The sequence below is a fragment of the Antedon bifida genome, chromosome 7, assembly GCF_963402885.1.
Source record: "Antedon bifida chromosome 7, ecAntBifi1.1, whole genome shotgun sequence".
Classification (NCBI taxonomy): Eukaryota; Metazoa; Echinodermata; class Crinoidea; order Comatulida; family Antedonidae; genus Antedon; species Antedon bifida.
The window spans coordinates 22,847,464-22,867,563 of NC_136232.1; the positions used below are offsets into that span (position 1 = coordinate 22,847,464).

Sequence of the window (20,100 nt, forward strand, 5' to 3'; positions counted from 1 at the left end):
TGTGTCAAAGAATTTGCACGCTGAGGGCGCGTGCGTCTCTTTTGTATAGCGTTTTCCTATTGTTCATGCATTATTTTTAATTTTTTTTTGTCTATGAAATAACGCTTATATTCCGTTTTTATTTTAGTAATTAATTTTATTAATGGTATTAATTTAGTAACATTTATATATTGTGTCTATAATAACAAAAGAATAAATGCTAGGGCCTACATGCAAGTCAGGATACATCAAAGCATGAACCAATACAAAAAACACACAAATTCACCCCTCTTTTTATACAGTATATGGCTCTCTGTGTGTTTTTGACACAAACTTTCAGAGACTCGTTCATCATTTCATTTGTAATAATTTACCTTTATTATTTTAATATTGTTCATACCCTATTCAATATATTAACAAATATATCCACGACACTTTATTATTTTATTTAGTCATCAAAGTATGCATTATGAATTGAAAATATTACATAATTGTTATTGATAGGACGTAGTTATGGGATGTTTCGTTCCAAAATCAATCAATCGAACTTTATAATGTACTAGCGCACGCGCGCGCAATATTTTTTGCCGCAAGTACTTCTGTACGCTGTGCACATCGATATTTCACCGTAAAATGTGCAATTACATTTTTTTAAATATAAAAACAAGTTTAAAGTATTTTCTTGCTCCTATACTTTACATGCAATAACGGAGACAAGTTTGACACAAATTGATCTGCATATCACGTGACTATAATCCAATGTCGTAACTCTTTATATATATGGCTCTGATGGAAACAGATTTAAATAATTTGTGTAAACAACGTTTGCCAAAAAATGTTTGGTCTACAGTAGTGGTAAAGGCTTTAACCTATTACACTGGAGCCCTCGGTTTTCGACGTCTTTCAAGAACAAGTTCTTTTTAATAGTTTAGAGAGATTATTTAGAGGGTTAGGTTTAGTATATTTAGGAAGTAGATCAGCTATCTTGCAATTCTTTATAATAGAAAATAATTAAGGTAATGAATTATTATGATTATAAAAAAAATAATGCGCCCGAGTCATCGATCGGGTGATTTCTTTGAAATCAAACCAAAATAAATGGGTATAAAAAATCATTTAAAATAAACAAACGAAATTTCACATCAGCAATCTTTTATTTATATCTTGATGATTTGCCAACAAATGTTTATTTAATTTAAAAATTATCAATAAGCATTATTACCTAGCATAACATTAGTTCTAATTCCTTTCTTATTCCCCCATGGTGTTGATGTTTAAATAAACACATCGAAAATGAAGCGATACCATTAAATATTATCTCAAATTATGTAATTTTTGGATAGCTTATCAATCAATCAATCAAAATAACATTTATTTCCTTCATTAACACATATAAATACAATTTCTTACAAACTACATGATGAAATAAGCAAACACTGTGAAAATAAAACGACTTATTCGTTATTTAAAAATTAATGCTGGTATTATAAATACGGATAAGTGACCGGTTAAGTTCGACGGCGATTCGAATTTATTAAATTACAAATACCTTGGCACACATTCCGTGCAATACTTATACATAAAAAAAGAAAAGGACAAGTGACCTGTTCTAAGTTCTTACCGGCGATTCGAATTTATTAAATTACAAATACAAATACTTTGGCACACATTCCGTGCCATACTTATACATAAAAAAGAAAGAAGAATCAAGATAGTGGAAAGCCACGAAAGGAATCACATGCCTCCCTATTAAAGACCACACTATCTAGAATCATTTTACTTTAGGAAAACTTGGTGTTGATCTGGGTCACGTAAAAGTAGACTGAGAAGTGGGAGAGTCTTTAATTGGCGGAAACCCTTTCTACAAAGTGGGAGTGCTAGACGAACTAACCACAATTGAACCATTCTTTTATTGTTGTATTTGTTTTTTTAAAGCAATATGTGTACAATTTGAATATACATTAGATCTGCTGGTTAGATGTAGAGATGTGTGTGAATATTTGAATGAAATCAAATCAAATAAGTAATAAATTCAATCTCCCCTTTCTTTCAAATTACAAAAATTACAGAAAGAGAAAAGTTCTACAAAAAGCAATTGAAAATATCAATAGTTAGAAACAAATAGGACCTAGTGCACATTGCATAAAGAATGCACACGGCAATTCAATCTATTATTTAGTACAATTCTCTCAAAAATAGATAAATTCTACAAAAAGTAAAGGAATGGAAAGAAACAATAGTAGTGAACATGTATTAACTACGTTGTTGTAATCCATTATTTGGTACCAACTTAGAGGGTCTTTTTGAGAATGACAATGATTGGTTTTTTGTTGTTTAAATACCAAGTTGTCATCAAAATTAGGAAACACAGTGTAGTTACCAGTGAGTTAAAGGGTCGCTCCGGTGTACAAATTTCTACAGATAGAAGAACCTTGCACATGCTTCAATATTGGTCAAACCATTTTCTAATACTTGTCCAATAATACTCTGGAATTATACTTTTATATTCTCTAACAACGTCTTCAATATTTACATTATATCTTAATCTGTACATTATATATACAATCTTAATTATATAAAAAAAGTATAAATTGTGAAGGAATAGGCTATGTTTCAGTTGGAATGGTAGGTTTTGGCAAAGCATGACTTTCGTGTTCTTTCTCTTCAAACATAGTATACTCTTTTACGTGTATGTCTTGCGTAGGTGAGTTATTAGATCCTTCAAGATCCGTAAAGCTATCGATACTTGAATCACGTGATTTTTCAGCGTACATTGATTGTTTGGAATCTGAGCAATATCTTTCTGTGATAGACTGCGCGTCATCAAGATTGGTTGAATCTTCTAAATCTGTTAACTGACTCTCATGGTTGTAATCAGGACTCTGGTCCAATATGGTACAGTCACTGTCTTTAAACTTGTTACGGTGTACATCGGTGTTATGACCATTTCCATCATGCTGCCGATCGTGTAGATGTAGATGCACTCTCTGTGTAAATTTTAAGTTGCATTTTGAACAGTTGAACGGTTTCTCTCCACTGTGTAAACGCATGTGTGTTTTTAAGTTACTTGTGCTGCTGAATCTCTTGCCACAATGATCACAAGTAAATGGCTTTTCCCCGGTGTGGACAAGATTGTGCTTCTGCAGGTGAGCATACTGTGTAAAACCTTTTCTGCAAACATCACATGTGAATGGTCGCTCGCCACTATGTACTCTTAAGTGAACTTTAAGATTGGAAAGTTGGCCAAATACTTTTGTACAAACGTTGCATTCGTATACAATCTTGCCCTGTTCTTTCCTTAAAGGATACGGTAGCGACTTGTGGCCATAAAATGGATTCACACATTTCGATCTCTTTTTTGGATTTTTATCTGGACTGGCAGGAAAATCAGTTGGACTTTTGTTATTTGAAATACTCTGGTGGACTGGAGTGACCTCTGGAGAAGTGGGAATCATTTTAGGGATATCTATGTAAAGATTTTGATTGTTTCTACTCATTTCCTCCGGCGTTTTGTTGAAATACATCTTTGATTGCTGTTGCATATAAGCAGAGGGGAAGTGTGGCAAGACGTACGGTATTGGTTGTCTGATGTGATGTGAAGTAGGCCTAAAGTTCGTTCTGCTATTAAACTGCATTTGGTGTACATAGTCTGCGGAAAACGTTGGACTGACGCTTCGCGCCTTTGCAATTGGTGATAGTGGTTCGCGTTTGATGTTAACCGGTGGTAGAGAAGAAACACGCGAAGTTCTTTGTGTAGTGAAGGACTTGCGTGGCGTAAAATCGCCATGGCCATACGTAATGCCCGTGAGTTTATCTGTAAGGCTCATAGTGTTAAAGTGATTGTATATTGCCGTGTCAAAGTTCGGTCGTTTAGGCTGACGTTCAACGTGGTTACGAAGATCAAGTGCTTCGACGAAATCGTTGTTCTTGCCAATTCCAACTTGTAGCGGTTTACCGACAAAACTCGTGTTATTACCTGTTAAAAAGAATACAAATAAGTGAGGTTAACCCCATAGATTGGATTTTGGTCGCGCATTATTCACCAGCCTCCCGCGTAAATTTATTTCTCAAAACATAAGCGTGCAATAAACCTTCAAAATAATGCACGACACGTGATACGAAATAAACCAATCAAATAGCGAGAATACACGCATATAAATAGTATTAATGTGCCTACCATTAGAGTTCAGAGGGCTCTGAATTTTCCATTTCAATCGTTCGCTGAATTCTCGACAATACCAGACGAAAAGTTGCTCTCCTTCTAAAATGCAACGAGTGGTGTAGAAGAAGATTTCAGTTCCATGTTGGCAAGCGACAACGTTCTGCAGGTGGGTCATGCCTGGAGCTGGCTGCACGTGACGCATCCAGTTGCTCTTTGCTGTATCGAACCCGTCTATAAAATGGATCAACGTAGTTCCGTTGTATACCTGAAAAATAAGGAGATGATTTTGCATATATTAGTTAAAGGATAATAATGGAAACTACTTAATTTTAATTATAAAGAGCAGACAAGCGCAAGCTTAACTCGTCCCAAGAGTGCTTAAGAACAATTCTGAAGATCAGAAAATAAGTAACAGAGCGTCACAAAAAACCTCATTATAGTGTCTTGACATCATCCACTAAACAAAAAAATAGCTTGGTTATATTGTAAGGAAACCAGCAGATAAAATAGAGAGGCCTCAGTGGCGTAACGCAGAGGCCTGAGGCCCCCTGGCTTAGAAACCAAGTGGCCCTCGGGTGTTTTTAGCCTTTTAACATATTTTAATGCCTGTTTTTCCTCTGGACACTGCTCAGGTGGCCCCATAAGATCCGGGGCCCCTGGGTTTAGCCAGTGAGCGCTCATAGCCGTTACGCCACTGTTTATACGTTTAACTAAGGTAAATCAAGTTGAACGGAACAGGGTAAAAGTGGTCGGAATAATGCACTGGTTTCTGAATACTTTGATTAGCGGAAGTAGGTTGATCGTACACATTTTAAGAAGTGAAAATATCAGGTAAGGCTTTCGGGAAATGATACCCTGGGAATAGGATACCAATAAGGAAACTGTTCAAAGTATATTATAACAACCACAACATTAAATAATAAAGTCTTCTGAGAACGCATAATGCCACATCTTTCCGTTGGCGGTTGTTTACTAAAACAAGAATAAAATTGTCTGCAGATTCGAGATAATTATAGGTGCAGTGAATATATGTGTGAAAGCATTCGGCAATTTCCCTGAACGTGTATGATGGCATTATGTACGCGTAAGGTATAGACTGACGATTCAAACTCTCCACATCCTCAATCAATTCGCTTACATTGCGCTTATTTATACTTCCTTGCGTTGCGTTCTAGTTGGAACAAAATGTATAAGCCAACAATAATTTTATAAAGCCTACCAATGAGAAAGAAACAAAGTTTTTATATTTTATGAAGTTTATCGATTTAAAAAGAGGAAACTTTATTTTAGTTTATTTTCAATCAGTCTACATAACAAAAAAACATGGAGGATAATGGAAAATGTTGGTATTTGTAAATTGCATGTTTGTAATTTTAAAACGTATTTGTACACTTTTGTTGCAGCTTATGGCGCCCCATACTGGAAGGTAGTTAATTAATTGTGGGATTTTATTCTGTGTCGTCGGCGGTTGAGGTTTTTCTTCATAATACTTTTATGTGTGGTGAATGAACAAAAACGTGCCTTATGTACATTGTTATTCATAACTAAACTTACCCTCCAAAAATAGGCAATCTCAGCATCATTTGGAACCTCTTCTGGTCGGTAGATCTGGCCGGTAAGTGGACCAAACCGTGTCCCCGTTGGGATATAGTCTTTACTGAACACGCCGATTGTCTGTGAACGAAAGATTGATTAGATATAGTCTATGTTCTAGACGGCGATTAACTTAATGTTGATAAAAAACTTACATATAATGACGTTTCATGTATACTTTAAAACGCTGACTGGTGGAATAACAACATAGACTAGATTGTAATTGTAGTTTTTGCGTCAGGGAGTTGAGTAATTAGATGTTTTTTGCCCTACTCTGACGTAATTTCTCGGTGGTCTAGAGGTATGAACGCCAGGCTAGTGATCTGGAGGTCGTGGGTTCGAGTCCCACCCGAGAACTACTTGCGAATTTTGTTATACTTAGTATAAAGTACAAATTACGTCAGAGTAGGGCAAAAACATCTAACATAGACTAGACAACACTCTTGGTTAGATATTGGTAGAACTGTAGGCCTAGTCATAAAGCGTTTTTTTCCCGAAAGATTTACAATTTTAATTTTGTTTACAGTTGTTTCGCTAACATTTTCGTTAACCCACGGCTACGCGTAATGTATTTCCACGTAGGCCTACCGTAATTTGTCTTTGAATTTATTTAAAGGCATTGTATTAATATGTTATTCCTATAAAATAGGTCTACTACTCATAGTTATTCAGTGACGATAAAGGAAGTTAAGATTGTGTTAGATACTTAGAAAAGGGATGTAATACTTGGATAATGTGACTGTTGAATTGTCAAACGTTGACAGCCTCGCGCTAGTACTGATTTGGTGTCGTATACCACCAGAATACTTTCAAAATGGAAACCAAGGATAGCAACTCGCTAGACCTTTTACCGTTTATCAGACTGCCGAATCAGATCAATACGTTATTGTTGTTGGTACAACCGTAACCATTTCTATACCGATACATAATTGATAGTGCATGAACTTAAAGCCGCATTGTTAAATAATCCGTAGGCCTAAGTTTTTCAAGCATGATTCAATAACTTTCAACCCCCGGTCGTACGTTCGCTATTGTAATTGTATTTTAATGATTTTACTTTCTTTTGTGAAGCGCTTGTACGATTCCATCATAGTTTACACGAGTAGCAGTCAATTAAGCTATGCATTACGCGCGCGTTCAATCTACGATGATCATAGCTGTTAGTGTACGCGCGCGTTCAAACTACGATGATCGTAGCTGTTAGTGTACGTGCGCGGTAATTTCATGCTATTGGTTGTCATTTATTTAGCCTAGGCTTATAGATTCCACTCGACGAAGCAAGGACGTACCGGTAAGCGCAACCCATGTAAGCTGACCAATTACAAAGGGACAGTTTGTATGATTGCGTCGTGATTGGTCAAACTACTTTCACTTCATCCTTCGTGTGCCCTAGTGTAAACCAAGCTTTTGCAACAACCAATACAGTACAGTATAAGCCTACCTCGTATTCTGTATCAACATGTTTGAAAACAAGATTTGGAGGGAGTGAAGAGATCGATAAATCTTGACCATTTGCGTGGTCAGTAGTCCGATCTTTAACCATGTACACGCATAACTTTTGGTAGTCTTCTTCTGCCAGACGGCTCCGCTCACTTTCATCTGCTCCCATATTGACTTTACTTTTCAGTCGGTCTTCTATGGGAGTATGTAGAGTCTACAGTACAAAAAGATGAATTTTGAGTTATTAAAATCATTATAATAGGGCTGTGTAATGCACTTCCTATAAATTGTATTCAAAATGTTCCGATTGAAGCTGAATGAGCGTCGTTATATAAGGTTGCTACTAATAAGACAGAAAATTCACCAAAATTGACAATTTAAGTCAGCTCACTATGTCGGTCGGTCGGTTGGTCGGTCGGTCGGTAACTACTAACTCAAATTTGCGCACGCGAATGCAGCCATGTATATGGCTTTGTTCTGAGGTTAATTTTAAAAAACAATCAATATTACACAGTAGGTCTTATTTCTATTAGTGTTGCTCAATTAGTGTACTGTAGTGTCACTAAACATCAGTAAAATTAAAGTATAACCATGGAGGTATAATACCTCTATGGTATAACATTATGAAAAAGTCCTGTGACACACGACCTTTTATTATTTCACGATGCTAGTTCTGCTTTTACCACTGATGAAAAATAAGCGATGTTATTTTATAATAAACAACATACAGTTTACCCGGAGCTACCCTTTCAACTAATAGGCCTACTCTTCCAAAAAGTGTTATTAAAAATGAATTGTTACTGCAAAATGAGATTAGGCTTACATAAGTTAGCCTGAACACACGTGGGAGTGTTGTTACAATGTGAATATATTATTAGATGCTGTCGTTTTAAAATTGATTACAAATCCTATTACAAAAGCCTATTATTCAGTTTAGGCCTAACAGAGGCCACAATTTCAACTGAACCGACATTCCAAGTCCGTGGGTGTGCTTTGTAAAGGTGGTTATAGTAGGATGATAATCACTCGTATTGTTGTTAAGGGTAAAACTTGTTTTTCCAGTAAAATTAAAAGCAAATTCACAAACTTGAAGTTAAAACAACTTCATTTTATTTAGAATACATGATTTGTTGCATTCTTATTTTTATCTTCTTTTTTTTTTATTGAAGATAAAACATGAAAAATGAAGATTAATTAAATCAGACTTTGAATATGTTATTTTGTAGTTTTAATCAATAGAAAAAAAATCATGTTTTCACTTATAAAATGACAAAATATATGTTACAGTTATTAAAAATCCATTGTCTGGCAGCCAATTTGACCATTTTTTGCTTTAAATTACATTTTTTTCAGGTAAATACATTTTTTTTCGATCCAATTTTTGGTCAAAGTGGATAACTATTATGTTACATTAAAATGGAATATTCAACAAAAAATGTTTTAAGAAATATTTTTAGGCCTAGGGTTACAAATAAAAACATTAATTGATGCGTCTGAAGTTACAAAATAAGAGTAATTGGCGGCGATTAAATGGTCAAGAAATGTATTGTTTATACAAAATTCTACTTCTACAGGCTCCTTTATCGTTGTTTCCGGTTGCTCCGGTTGTTTCCAGGTGGTACCGGATGCTGCCGAGTGTAACCGGTTGTTTCCGGGTGTTACCAAATGTTGCCGAGTGTAACCGGGTGTTACCGAATGTTGCCGAGTGTAACCGGTTGTTTCCGGGTGTTACCGAATGTTGCTGAGTGTAACCGGTTGTTTCCAGGTGTTACCGAATGTTGCCGAGTGTAACCGGTTGTTTCCGGGTGTTACCTAGTGTTGCCGAGTGTAACCGGTTGTTTCCGGGTGTTAACGAATGTTGCCGAGTGTAACCGGTTGCTTCCTTTTTTCCTGTATGTTTCTGGGTGTTACCGGATGTTATCGATGTTTCCGGGAGTTACCGGTTGTTGCCCAGTGTAACCGGTTATTTACGAATGTTGCCGAGTGTAACCGGTTGTTTCCGGGTGTTACCGGTTGTTTCCAGCCCTCAACACCTTATCTGTAGCCTAGTACTGTCCCTGTCTTATTCAATTTGAAAAAGCCTCCAGAAATAGAGTTTCTTACTGTCTGTCTGTATAAAACTACTTACACCATTGTTCTAACAATAACAAGGCCTAGTTTAAAATGAACTGGCTTTTAAATATCGTGCTATAACGAACACTTGGACGGCTATGAGAGATTAAACATCAATTCTTCTATAACATTATATGTTAAAATAATAACAAGTTTAACACTGGATTATTATATAAATTAGTTATATAAACGTATTACATAAAACTTGTTTTTTGGTGCTTCTGACTATTGAAAGTCAAAGCGTAAATGTTTACAATGTCTATTTAAATGTTAAAATGTCTATTGACATTTTAACATTTTATTATCTAAAAGTTCGACAAACGTTTTTCGAGGAAAAGAAGAACTATTTATATCTAAGATGATGAGACATGTGACATGTTCGCCAAAGGTGGGGTGACAAAATGCCTGGTGGCAAGAGGATGGAAAGAGGCCGGGTGGCAACAGGCCTGCTGGCGTAGGTGGCAAATGATACACCGGGTGGAAAATGAGGTCAGAGGTCGGGTGGCTGAAGATAAAAATCGGCCGGTGCCGAAAGCTAGGCCGGGGTGAGTGGGTAGCGGCCGCGAGTGGTGGCAACATTCCAGGGTACCTTTCTGGCCTGTCAGTCTAATCTGAAACTATTGCACTTTATGTTGTTGCAATCAGTTAATTTTTACCCCCTTCATCTCACCACTGTTGTTTTTGGCAACCGATAACCAATAGTATCGTGTTCATTTTGACCACCATCCACACACCCGCATCTTCATTTTAAATAATAATTATATAAATTTAAAATATATGGTATGAATCACTAATTTCGGTTGTGTGTGCGGAAACACATTTACATTTACGTGGATCGTTTAGAGTAAATAGTCACTCTTAGCCCTTTCCATGATACAAGCGTCACATGTGATACTGTACACATGCAATTTGCCTATGATAATGAAGAAATATTGTCACAATGTGGAAATACAGTGCCGTCGAAAATAATCTCAAGTGCCGCTTAGTTAACGCGGAGCGGACGGACGTCGTGTTGAGCGGATTCCAGGATAGATAGGGCCTATACTAATAGTATAATTCAGATTCTACGTGGAGCATGCAAGCGACGCCCTTTACCGATACCGCTCGTCGTCTGTGTAAATTATCCTTTATTAATAAATATTCAATCAATGTTGTACACTTTCCATCAGCTTTTAAAACTTGATGGCTATAATACCTACCTAAAAATATTATAATATTAGTGTTAAGGTTTAGTTAAAAAAGCAAAAAGTGTATTCATTTACCGTTGTCGTTCGTATTCATGCTTTCCACCAAACAGCCCCAATCATATAGGCCTACACGCTGATAGGCCAATATAATGTATACCTGTGAATTCTCCGAAAATCTAGCAGACAATACTTTTAGATATCAAATGGGCCTTATACAATCGGCAGTAAAACGAGTCACAATGGGGTTAATAATAAACTTGGTTACCCTCCGTGATTCTATTCAGGTTATCATAGAACCGTAAAATATTAAAATCACAATAGTTATTTTCGCTTTCTCTTTTTTAAAAAGGCGCGTCTGCTAGTATGGCGGTTAAAAAAAGTGTATTATTATTACTATCTACAGGTGTTGTTATTTAGTTTGTTTTATTACTGTCATCAAACATGAGAATTTGCGCTGCTACATTTTAAAAGAAATCTGTATAAAGTGAAGGTATATCACAAAGAACATTATACATTCCAAGGTATAACAATTTCCGTTGATATTGGCCTAACAAATACATCAACACACCGGAAATAATTGCATTTAGGCCTAGGCTAAAGATTGAAATGGATGAACTTTTAATTACCTTTTTGTAGGCTGAGCGACCGAAAGACGAAAAAGGTCCCAAAGTTGATGATATAATCCTACCGTCTTTTATCATAACTGAATCGTTTTCTGTCAGAGCTGATTTCTTACAGTTATCGAAAACTCTGAAATCTTCGCAATTAAAATATTTACACTAAAAATCCAACTAATCTTAATAAAACTGTTTCAATGTTTGCCAAAAGTTAAACATCAACTTCGCTTTCTGCACCAACAAAAGCTCATCGGTGTAAAGTCCTTTTACTTACAGGAGGCCCATAGTTATCAATTTACAGATTAATTAAATCAGTGAAAGGGTTCAGCCGAGATAAAATATAAGGTTACTTTGTACCAATGATCCCTTTTTATGATACAGTAGAACCCCTCTTCTGAGGCATCCCCACCCCTTCAGGGGTACCCCTTCTCGTGAATGAATGTCGTATAAAACTACGACTAACCTCTTCTCAGGAATCACCCCTATTAAGGGGACACTTTTGGGACCGTCGAGGTCTATAGGCCTACTCGATATTTCAATGCCATTTATCTATTTGATAAAAGTAGAGTTTATCGTATCTATTTTTTGTTTGCTTAGACCTATAGGCCTATTAGGTAGGTCTATTAGGATACCCCTTTTCGTCTGTGAAATGAATAGGTTAGGGGAGGACGACGATCGGCAGTATCTCTCTCCCTCCCCTGTCTCACGGCACGGGCTCTTCTGAATCGCTTGGCTCTGGTGATACAGCATAGGCCTAACCCAGCTAGGGCCTCGCATTCAAACGCCGCTTTCAACACAGCCATTTTAACCCAATAAAAATGTTATTTCAATAAACAATTAAATTAGAAGTTCAAATATTATTTAGAGTTTTGAAAATTCCACGTTGAAGTGTAATTTGAACTGTATATTTAAGGTTATATATACATTATTTCTAGTCGTTCTCACTAAACAGGAAAATCGCAACTGTATCGTTCTCAACAAGTTAAAGACGACGGAATTTCACGCTAAGCTCCGCCCACTTTGTTAAAGCTCATGCATAAATTATTCATGAGCACCGTCGTGTTTCGTAAAGTCCCTAACACGGATAACCCCTATTAAGGGGACACTGTTGGGACTAGGTGTCTATACTCATAGTTCAATGCCATGCTTTATCTATTGTCTATTTGATAAAAGTAGAGTTTATCGTATCTCTTTTTGTGTTTGTTTAGACCTATAGGCCTATTATATTTAGGTCTATTATCTCATAACAATGCAGGTATAACAAACACTTGCCGTAGGCCTAACATGTTGTTCGATACGTGACGTCACAATGATGAGGTTGTAAACTTGTTGATGCGGAAAGTGTTTTTCAAACTGGTGTTATTGAAATATAAAATATATCAGTTACGCAGTTTCAATCTCCAAGCAATGTGTATTAGTAGTTATAGTATTTAAATTATATGCGTTCTGTTCTGTAAGAGGTTTTAATGTTGGGAAAAGAAACTGATTAACATCGATTGCGCAATTCACTGTGCTATATAAACTTGGTTCACACACGGACGCAATGCAGAAAGGTACGCGCAACCTAAATATTGGTTCACACTAGGACGCAACGCAAGGACATTCGCACAGCATACTGGTCAAGTTTCTCAGCGTTTCACGCACACTTCCGTTGAATGAACATGAAATGTTTAATAGGTATAGGGCCTGTTAATGTCTAACGAACTCTTACCTAGTATAGTACATTTTACTCCCGGTCGTAGAAGATAAGGTTGCTGTTTGCAATGATGGTCCTGTATTTGTTTATTAATGGGGGAAAGTCCCTTATAAACAGATTCTTATTAACACTTGACCTTAATAATGATAATGAATTTTCACTATCATAGACCTACCTAAAGTAACCTAATAATAATTTAATCTCTGGTAAATTCAAAATTACACAAACGACTGATATGTGTTTCGTTACTCAGGACCTTTGATATGTTAATGTCGGTTAAGTGGGCCTACACAGTAACTGTAATTAGGTCTATAATAACATATTTATCGATTTTAACATGAACCTGTGTATGAAGCTCTGTCTACACTATCAAACTCTATGCGACATAAAAATGTGATGTGCCCATATATGGACATGATTATGATGTCATATTACTACCATATTTGGGCATATCACACTTTTTTATTTGTTCAAACTAGTTTGATAGTGTAGACAGAGCTTAAGAATAGAAAACCAGTTATTTTAACCAGGCCTACCAGGTCTAATTAGTTTGAACCTCAGCTTGTTCTTAACTCTTTTCTTATCTATCCGTATACAATTTGAGGTCCTTTTTTGTTCGATTTGATCCTATCTATTTATTTCATTTATTTTTGTTTTTATCAATCAAAGAAAAATAAATATGTATTGTATGCTCGCTTTGTAGGCCTACTCGAATAAGCGCGCCATCACTCCCAATCGTTTTACTTTCCGCAAATTGTTTGAAGCATCGCGAGTGGGTCTCCTAAATACCAAGACCTACCAACCTACCAAGACCTGTCAATTTAAAGTGTTATATTTAACGAAATATGATATATATATATATATATATATATATACTTCTAATAGCATTTCCAACAATAAAACCTCAATTTTAGCGCCATATAGACACCAAAAATGTTAAATAATCGACAAGCAACTAGTATGACCTACCAAGACCTTTAGTTGACGCAATACGAACATTTGTGACGCAATGTATGCATCAACTCAGTTCGTTTCTCGAACGCGAAGCTTGTCGAAGCTTGTTTGGTGTCTATATGGCGCTAAAATTGAGGTTTTATTGTTGGAAATGCTATTAGAAATCTATATATATCATATTTCGTTAAATTAACACTTTAAATTGACAGGTCTTGTTAGTTCCTGGTAGGTCTTGGTATTTAGGAGGACCCTCGCGAGTTTGGCCTAGGCCTAGCCTAGTCTTTCGCTACGGCCTAAAAGTCTTCCGTTGATGTGAGTAACAAAGTTGATGCGGCGAGAAATGAATTAGGCCTATAAGCATGTACTCAACGGCAAGGTCTTTGCCAAGAGCTCTTGGTGTGCTCGGCCTTCTACCATTTTTCTAGCATCCTTGATAAACTACAGGGAAATAGTGAAAGGAAAACACACAAAATCACAGATTTTAATAAAAGCACAACTTTAAGCATGTGATTACTATTTCGAAGGTCAAGGTTCACAAAGAAAGCATCTATTAACAGACGTATGCATTCGCAGATGGATAAACACACTTTACACTGGGATGTATCCGGTATCGTTGCGGATTGGCTAATTGTTTGAAAAGTCATGCGCAGTAAACATAAACAATCTCCAACGGTTGTATTGTTTTAATATCTTGTTATGTAAACAGATCGCTTGTTTCGAATTTATCAAAAACGGGACAAGCGTTACATAATGGTAAACGCGATGGCGCGCGGTATACTAAAACGGGACAATTGTAACAATAACATAATAGTAAACGCGAACGGCGCGGTATATTCCGTTTCACGAAACGGAAGACGGCGCCGTGTTGTTAAAATAATAGGAAATCGTTAACAAATTCTAGGTGTTTTAAACTGTTATTGAACGCACAATCCTTGCTTCACAATAATGGTGGGCAAACTGCGAGCCTTTATTTTGTTTGTGTACGAATCGAATGCACACAGAGCAATGGAAACAATACCACCTTTCTTGTGTGTGTAGCCATGAAAAATGACCATGGATATTCTAGTATTGATTCAAGTCTTGAAGATGCTGTTGAAACAAATGGACATTATTCTCTTTGTCCAGACTGCCTATTGTTAAATATCCAGGACATGCGTACTAAAAACACGTACAAGGTTCTTACTTTCTGATACTTTTTTTTAAACAATGGCTTCTCTATTTGCCGCGATATACAAATATAAAGTATTGTCAACATTTAGTTGCCAATTAAAATAGCGCACCTGGAGATGTGTTTTATAACAATTCGTCATTGACATCACCACGCGGCGGCGCGTACAAACATGCATATGTTAATTATCAAGTGTAGTACGCGCGCGCGTCACGCTTCGTTGCACTTCCGTAATAGTGTAACTGATGATGGGCTTTGAAATTGTAGGCCTATTTACATCTCCCTGACCGAAGTAAGGCGCTGCTACGAGGTCATTTGAACCGGTGTAATTTTCAACATGTATCGTTTGTTTGAATGTGAATAGCCGGCTGAGTGTTGTCCTTCCCCACATCAAGTTCATGTTATATCGTGTTTGTTTTTTAGTTTCTTAGGTGTGTATCCAAGGTCTGCAAACTGGACTTAATTACAAGTGCTTTGTTGCTAATTATCAGTCTCCGTGGCAACTAAGTTCATCTTAATTAAGAACACAAAGATACGAATAAAATCTGAAAACTATTTTAGAGATAGTTTTAAAGATGTATTGTCCCCTGAAAATATAATTATTAAACATTTTTCTGTTGAATATGGCATTTTAATGTTACATAATAGTTATCCACTTTGACCAAAAATTAGATCCCAAAAAAATGTATTTTCCTGAAAAACTGTAATTTAAAGAAAACAATAGTGAAATTGGCTGCCAGCCAATGGATTTTTGGTTGAATTTAACCATTTATTTTGTCATTTTATAAGTGAAAATATTATTTTTTCGGTTTATTTTCCTACAGGAGTGATTAACTTTATTAAAACTACAAAATAACCTATTCTAAGTCTGATTTAATTAATTAATCTTTATTTTTTATCTTTAAACAACTTTTTCACGAATACCCTGTCATTAAATCCACTGCTTTAAAGCATTTATTAAGAAATGGTTACAGTTTTCATGACAAGAAATTATTAAAAGTTAATGCAAAGTATACTACTATTAGCCTATATAATATGCATGTACGAATTTACTTTTTTACTATTTTATATTTCTTGTAATTAATTGTGAGTTATAAACAACGTCCCGATTTTGTTTTAGTGCGTACAATTTATGATACATGAATACATGTTCGCTTTGTAGGCTTTGGATAAATAATATTCGCCTTTAATTTACTAATTATTGATAGGCCTGAATTTTTCATGTATCATAAATTGTACGCACTTTTTTTAGGCATGGGATAGCAACCAGTAATGAATTATCCGGGCGGTTACATTTCTCAGAACAGTCGGTTTAAATTATTTATAAACAACAAAACGCTACTATGTAATTCATCTGCATAACCTTAATGGCAATCCTTCTAAAGGGAAAGGGCCTTCCAATGATTGTAACCTTATGGGATTCTATAAATCCCTTTCATTAGAGCATTGTTGTTATTGTTATTCAAAATTAGAAACTAATTTTACTTAATAATACTTCAGAGTAAACAAAGGAATAAAGGAAAGGAGTAAAGCGTATCCGGCACATTTGTTAGTATATTTATATATACCTTGTTTGCGACACTTTAAAAACATACACATTACTACAAAATTGATATACTCTTTTCTTGCACCGATCATAACACTACATCATTACACTATCCAGCATGATTTTTGTTTAAGCTGAAACAATGTGTTAAGACACTTATCATTGTGTGTACACTAAAATTATTGATTAATTTAATAATACTCTTATTATTTTAAAAACTGATCATAACGCGAAAAAAAATCGTTAAAATCAGCATAAAAAAGGAGCATCAAAATAATAAATCACATTATACAATTAAATAGCAAATTCACTGTGCGTTTCGTGTTAAATAAAGTAAAGATCATAGTATCGTGGCACTGCAAAGTGAACGCGTGCATATTCACTTTTTGCACGCGCGCGTAAAATATTTTAACGTTTCGTAATTGGTTTTACAACAAAGAATAAACATGCACTTATCGTTGTGAGTAGAATGCTTACCCCAAAACCATCAATTATGTTTGTGAGTATAAAAAAAAATCAGTACCTACGTTGTTTTCTAATAAAAAGTTGCTAACGTATCCGAAATCCGTTTACCCGCTCCTTCGGTCGACTTTTCCTTTCTACTAACTAACCTACCTTCTCAAAATCACTAACTGTACCCAGGTGTCGACGCTTTCAATTCAAGTTCAAACGTATTCATATTCTAATCACCAAACATTTTTAAATTTCTAATGTCCTTCGCAAATAATTAATGAGAGTGGCCATGGCTGGACAAATTCATGGTTGTAGCTAAGCCAAAAGAGAGAAAGGACTGTCCTTGTAAAGATAAGTAAAGTTGTCATCGAAAACGGAGCGATTCAACTTCATAATAAGACCGTCGAAGGGCGAATATACACCGCTCTTCGATTACCTACAACGTAAAGTCGATATGTCTTATTGGATTTGTGCGCACAAGAGGTTAAAATTAAGTCTTTTCCTCCTCTTCGCAAACAAGATTCATTATCGATTTTGTATTATTAGTTTGTAACGGTAACTTTTCTTCCGCTATATCGATTAGCCTAATCACCAACTATTGTTATAAATCGTTCGTCTCCGGCTTAAACATACTATGTACTGTAAAAATAGTAATACGTGATATATATTATTATTTACTGTAATGTCCGATAGATACATCATGATGGTAATGTTAAATTGAATAGAAGCGTAAAGCTACAAATATACTTAATAATAAGACAAAACATCCTTCGGTATTACAAAACAGATGATTAAAATTGTTTTATAGTTAGGCCGGCGCGGTTTATCAGTGGAACTCAAAATAGAAAAGTAAAAGATATATTGTTCCCCTAAAATTTTTTTTTTTCACATTTTTTGTTGGATATGCCCTTTAATGTCATGTAGGCCTAATAGTTATTCACTTTGACCAAAAACTGGATCAAAAAAAAAATTACTTCTTGTGTCTCTCAGACAATGGTTTTGGTTAAAATTAACCGTTTCTTTTGTCTTTTTATAAGTGAAATAAATTAATAATAAATTAAATTTCTTTTTTTTTAAGACGTAAATAACTTTATTAAAACTGCAAAATGGTCTATTTAAACTTTTTTGGGGGGGAAAATACATCTTTAACAAAAAAAAACATGGGCCTAACTAAAGATATTTACATAATCATTTTCTGTAGTTTTTGTTTGTGGTTTAAATCAAAGGAATTTAATTCTATTGAGGGAAAAACACACGATGTTTTAATATAATACAACAAAATGGTGCGGTGTATCAGTGGAACTCAAAATAGAAAAAACAAAATCAAATAAAAAAAACACATATTTACATAATAATTTTTATAATTCGTGGTTTAAATCTAAGGAATTAAATCTATTTGAGGGAAAAACACACGATGTTTTAATATACAACAAAATGGATAGTGTTTAGATAATGAAGAAGCCAATGAAGGTTATAATACCGGGTCCATCTTTCACTGTCAGACTAGTTTAAGGTGATTAATACAATAAGCCGTAAGCCTTGGCGAAAGGTCTTAAAATAGTACACTAGATTTCGACGAAAGTTTTGTATTAAACGAGCCGCATCTTTTCATGTCAAGTTCAAGGTAGGCCTACCTTGTTTAAGCTAATTAATATAACAGTAACACTTATTATTAATTTGTTTTGAGCATTCCACCTTTTGAAGATGTATTGTCCCCAAAAACATGAAAAATGAATATTAATTAAATCAGACTTTGAATAGGTTATTTTGTAGTTTTAATAGGCCTAAAGTCAATCCCTTCCGTTAAAAAAGAAAAATTATAATGTTTTCACTTATAACATAATAAATGGTTAAATTCAACCAAAAAAAAAACATGAAAGTATATTTTTATACCTTCATGCTTCAAATTATAGGTTTTTTTCAGGTAATAAATTTTGGTTAGTCCCAATTTTTCAATTCAAAGTGGATAACTATTAGGTGAAATTAAAATGGCATATTAAAAAAAAAAGTTTAAGAATTATTTTTCAGGGGGACAATACATCTTTAACACAAACAACCAAAAAGCGCTTAACTGATATATTCATCAATTTTCAAACCTCAATTTTAAATACTACAGTTTTTTCAGTATTACTATTTTATTATAAATCAACTGAAAACATATTTAAATAAAATGGATTAATTGGCACCGTTGATCAATACTGTACAGTATGTTGAACCTACAGTAAAGATACCGGGATACGTATTTCCAAAATGTGTAATATTAATAATGCTTTTCATAAAATTTAAAGATGAAAAGAAAAATTAAACCAGAAGTGAGAAAATAAAAAGATAAGTATAAGTAAGAATTTACCTGAATGCGCATAAAGTTTGATATTAATAATAAATTAATTAATAATTATTATTATTACAGGTATTACAATTAGACAAAATGCTTCTTCTAATAGTAATTGATATTGAAAGATAATTAATTAATTTTTAGATGAGGAAAAAATATTAGAGCGAAGTAAATGCATCTTACTAATAATTAATATTAATCAACTTGAATACAAACGAAATCAAACATTTTTCTTGTTATAAAAACAAACAAACAAAATTTTTAATTTAATATTTTTTTTTTGTAAATTTGGTAATTAATTAAAATAAAAATAATTTCGAATACTATTTTTCTTACCGTTCCATGCAAGGCGGGAGGTGAGTGTAATTTCGTGGGCTTCCTTGGAATATACAGACGCATATCGTTCCAAACTGCAAAATCACTTATTATTCTTTTATGATTTATTGTATGTGTTAGTCTGTTCTCGTCAAAATCTTGGATATGAATGTGGTGGTGATGATTGTGTGTGTGCGTATATTAACAACTTACAAGAAAACATTTCGCTGAAACGTTTTACCTTCCTTGCATGACGAAATCCTTTCCGTTCAATTGGTGTCCGTTAATGGTTGGCAGCAATTGGGAGGTTCCTAGAAATACCATCAGATATTATATGAACTAATAGAGCGCTATATTCACACAGCTGTTGTCAAAGGGAGCCAGCATTATTAAGAGAGACCATTCTTAATAATAATAATAATAATAATAATAATAATAATACAGTAACACTAATACTGTACCTAGATATATATAACAGTAACACTAATTCCTAGATATACAGTATATCAGTAACACTAATACCTAGATATATAACAGTAACAC

At 34.7% G+C, this 20,100-nt stretch overlaps 1 protein-coding gene and 1 non-coding gene across 2 annotated transcripts; one reads left to right on the top strand and one right to left on the bottom strand.

Annotated features, from left to right (window-relative positions):
- Positions 1-1,127: 1,127 nt before the first annotated feature.
- Positions 1,128-19,712, bottom strand: LOC144848863 (PR domain zinc finger protein 1-like). Its single transcript, XM_078705803.1, has 5 exons — positions 19,579-19,712; positions 7,176-7,388; positions 5,696-5,815; positions 4,157-4,406; positions 1,128-3,955 (listed from the first exon to the last, which is right to left on the bottom strand). The coding sequence occupies exons 1-5, from the start codon at positions 19,639-19,641 to the stop codon at positions 2,586-2,588; spliced, it is 2,016 nt and encodes a 671-aa protein (XP_078561929.1). The 5' UTR covers positions 19,642-19,712; the 3' UTR covers positions 1,128-2,585.
- Positions 6,019-6,091, top strand: Trnat-agu (transfer RNA threonine (anticodon AGU)). The gene has a single exon. It is a non-coding gene; the product is annotated as a tRNA-Thr (tRNA).
- Positions 19,713-20,100: the final 388 nt, after the last annotated feature.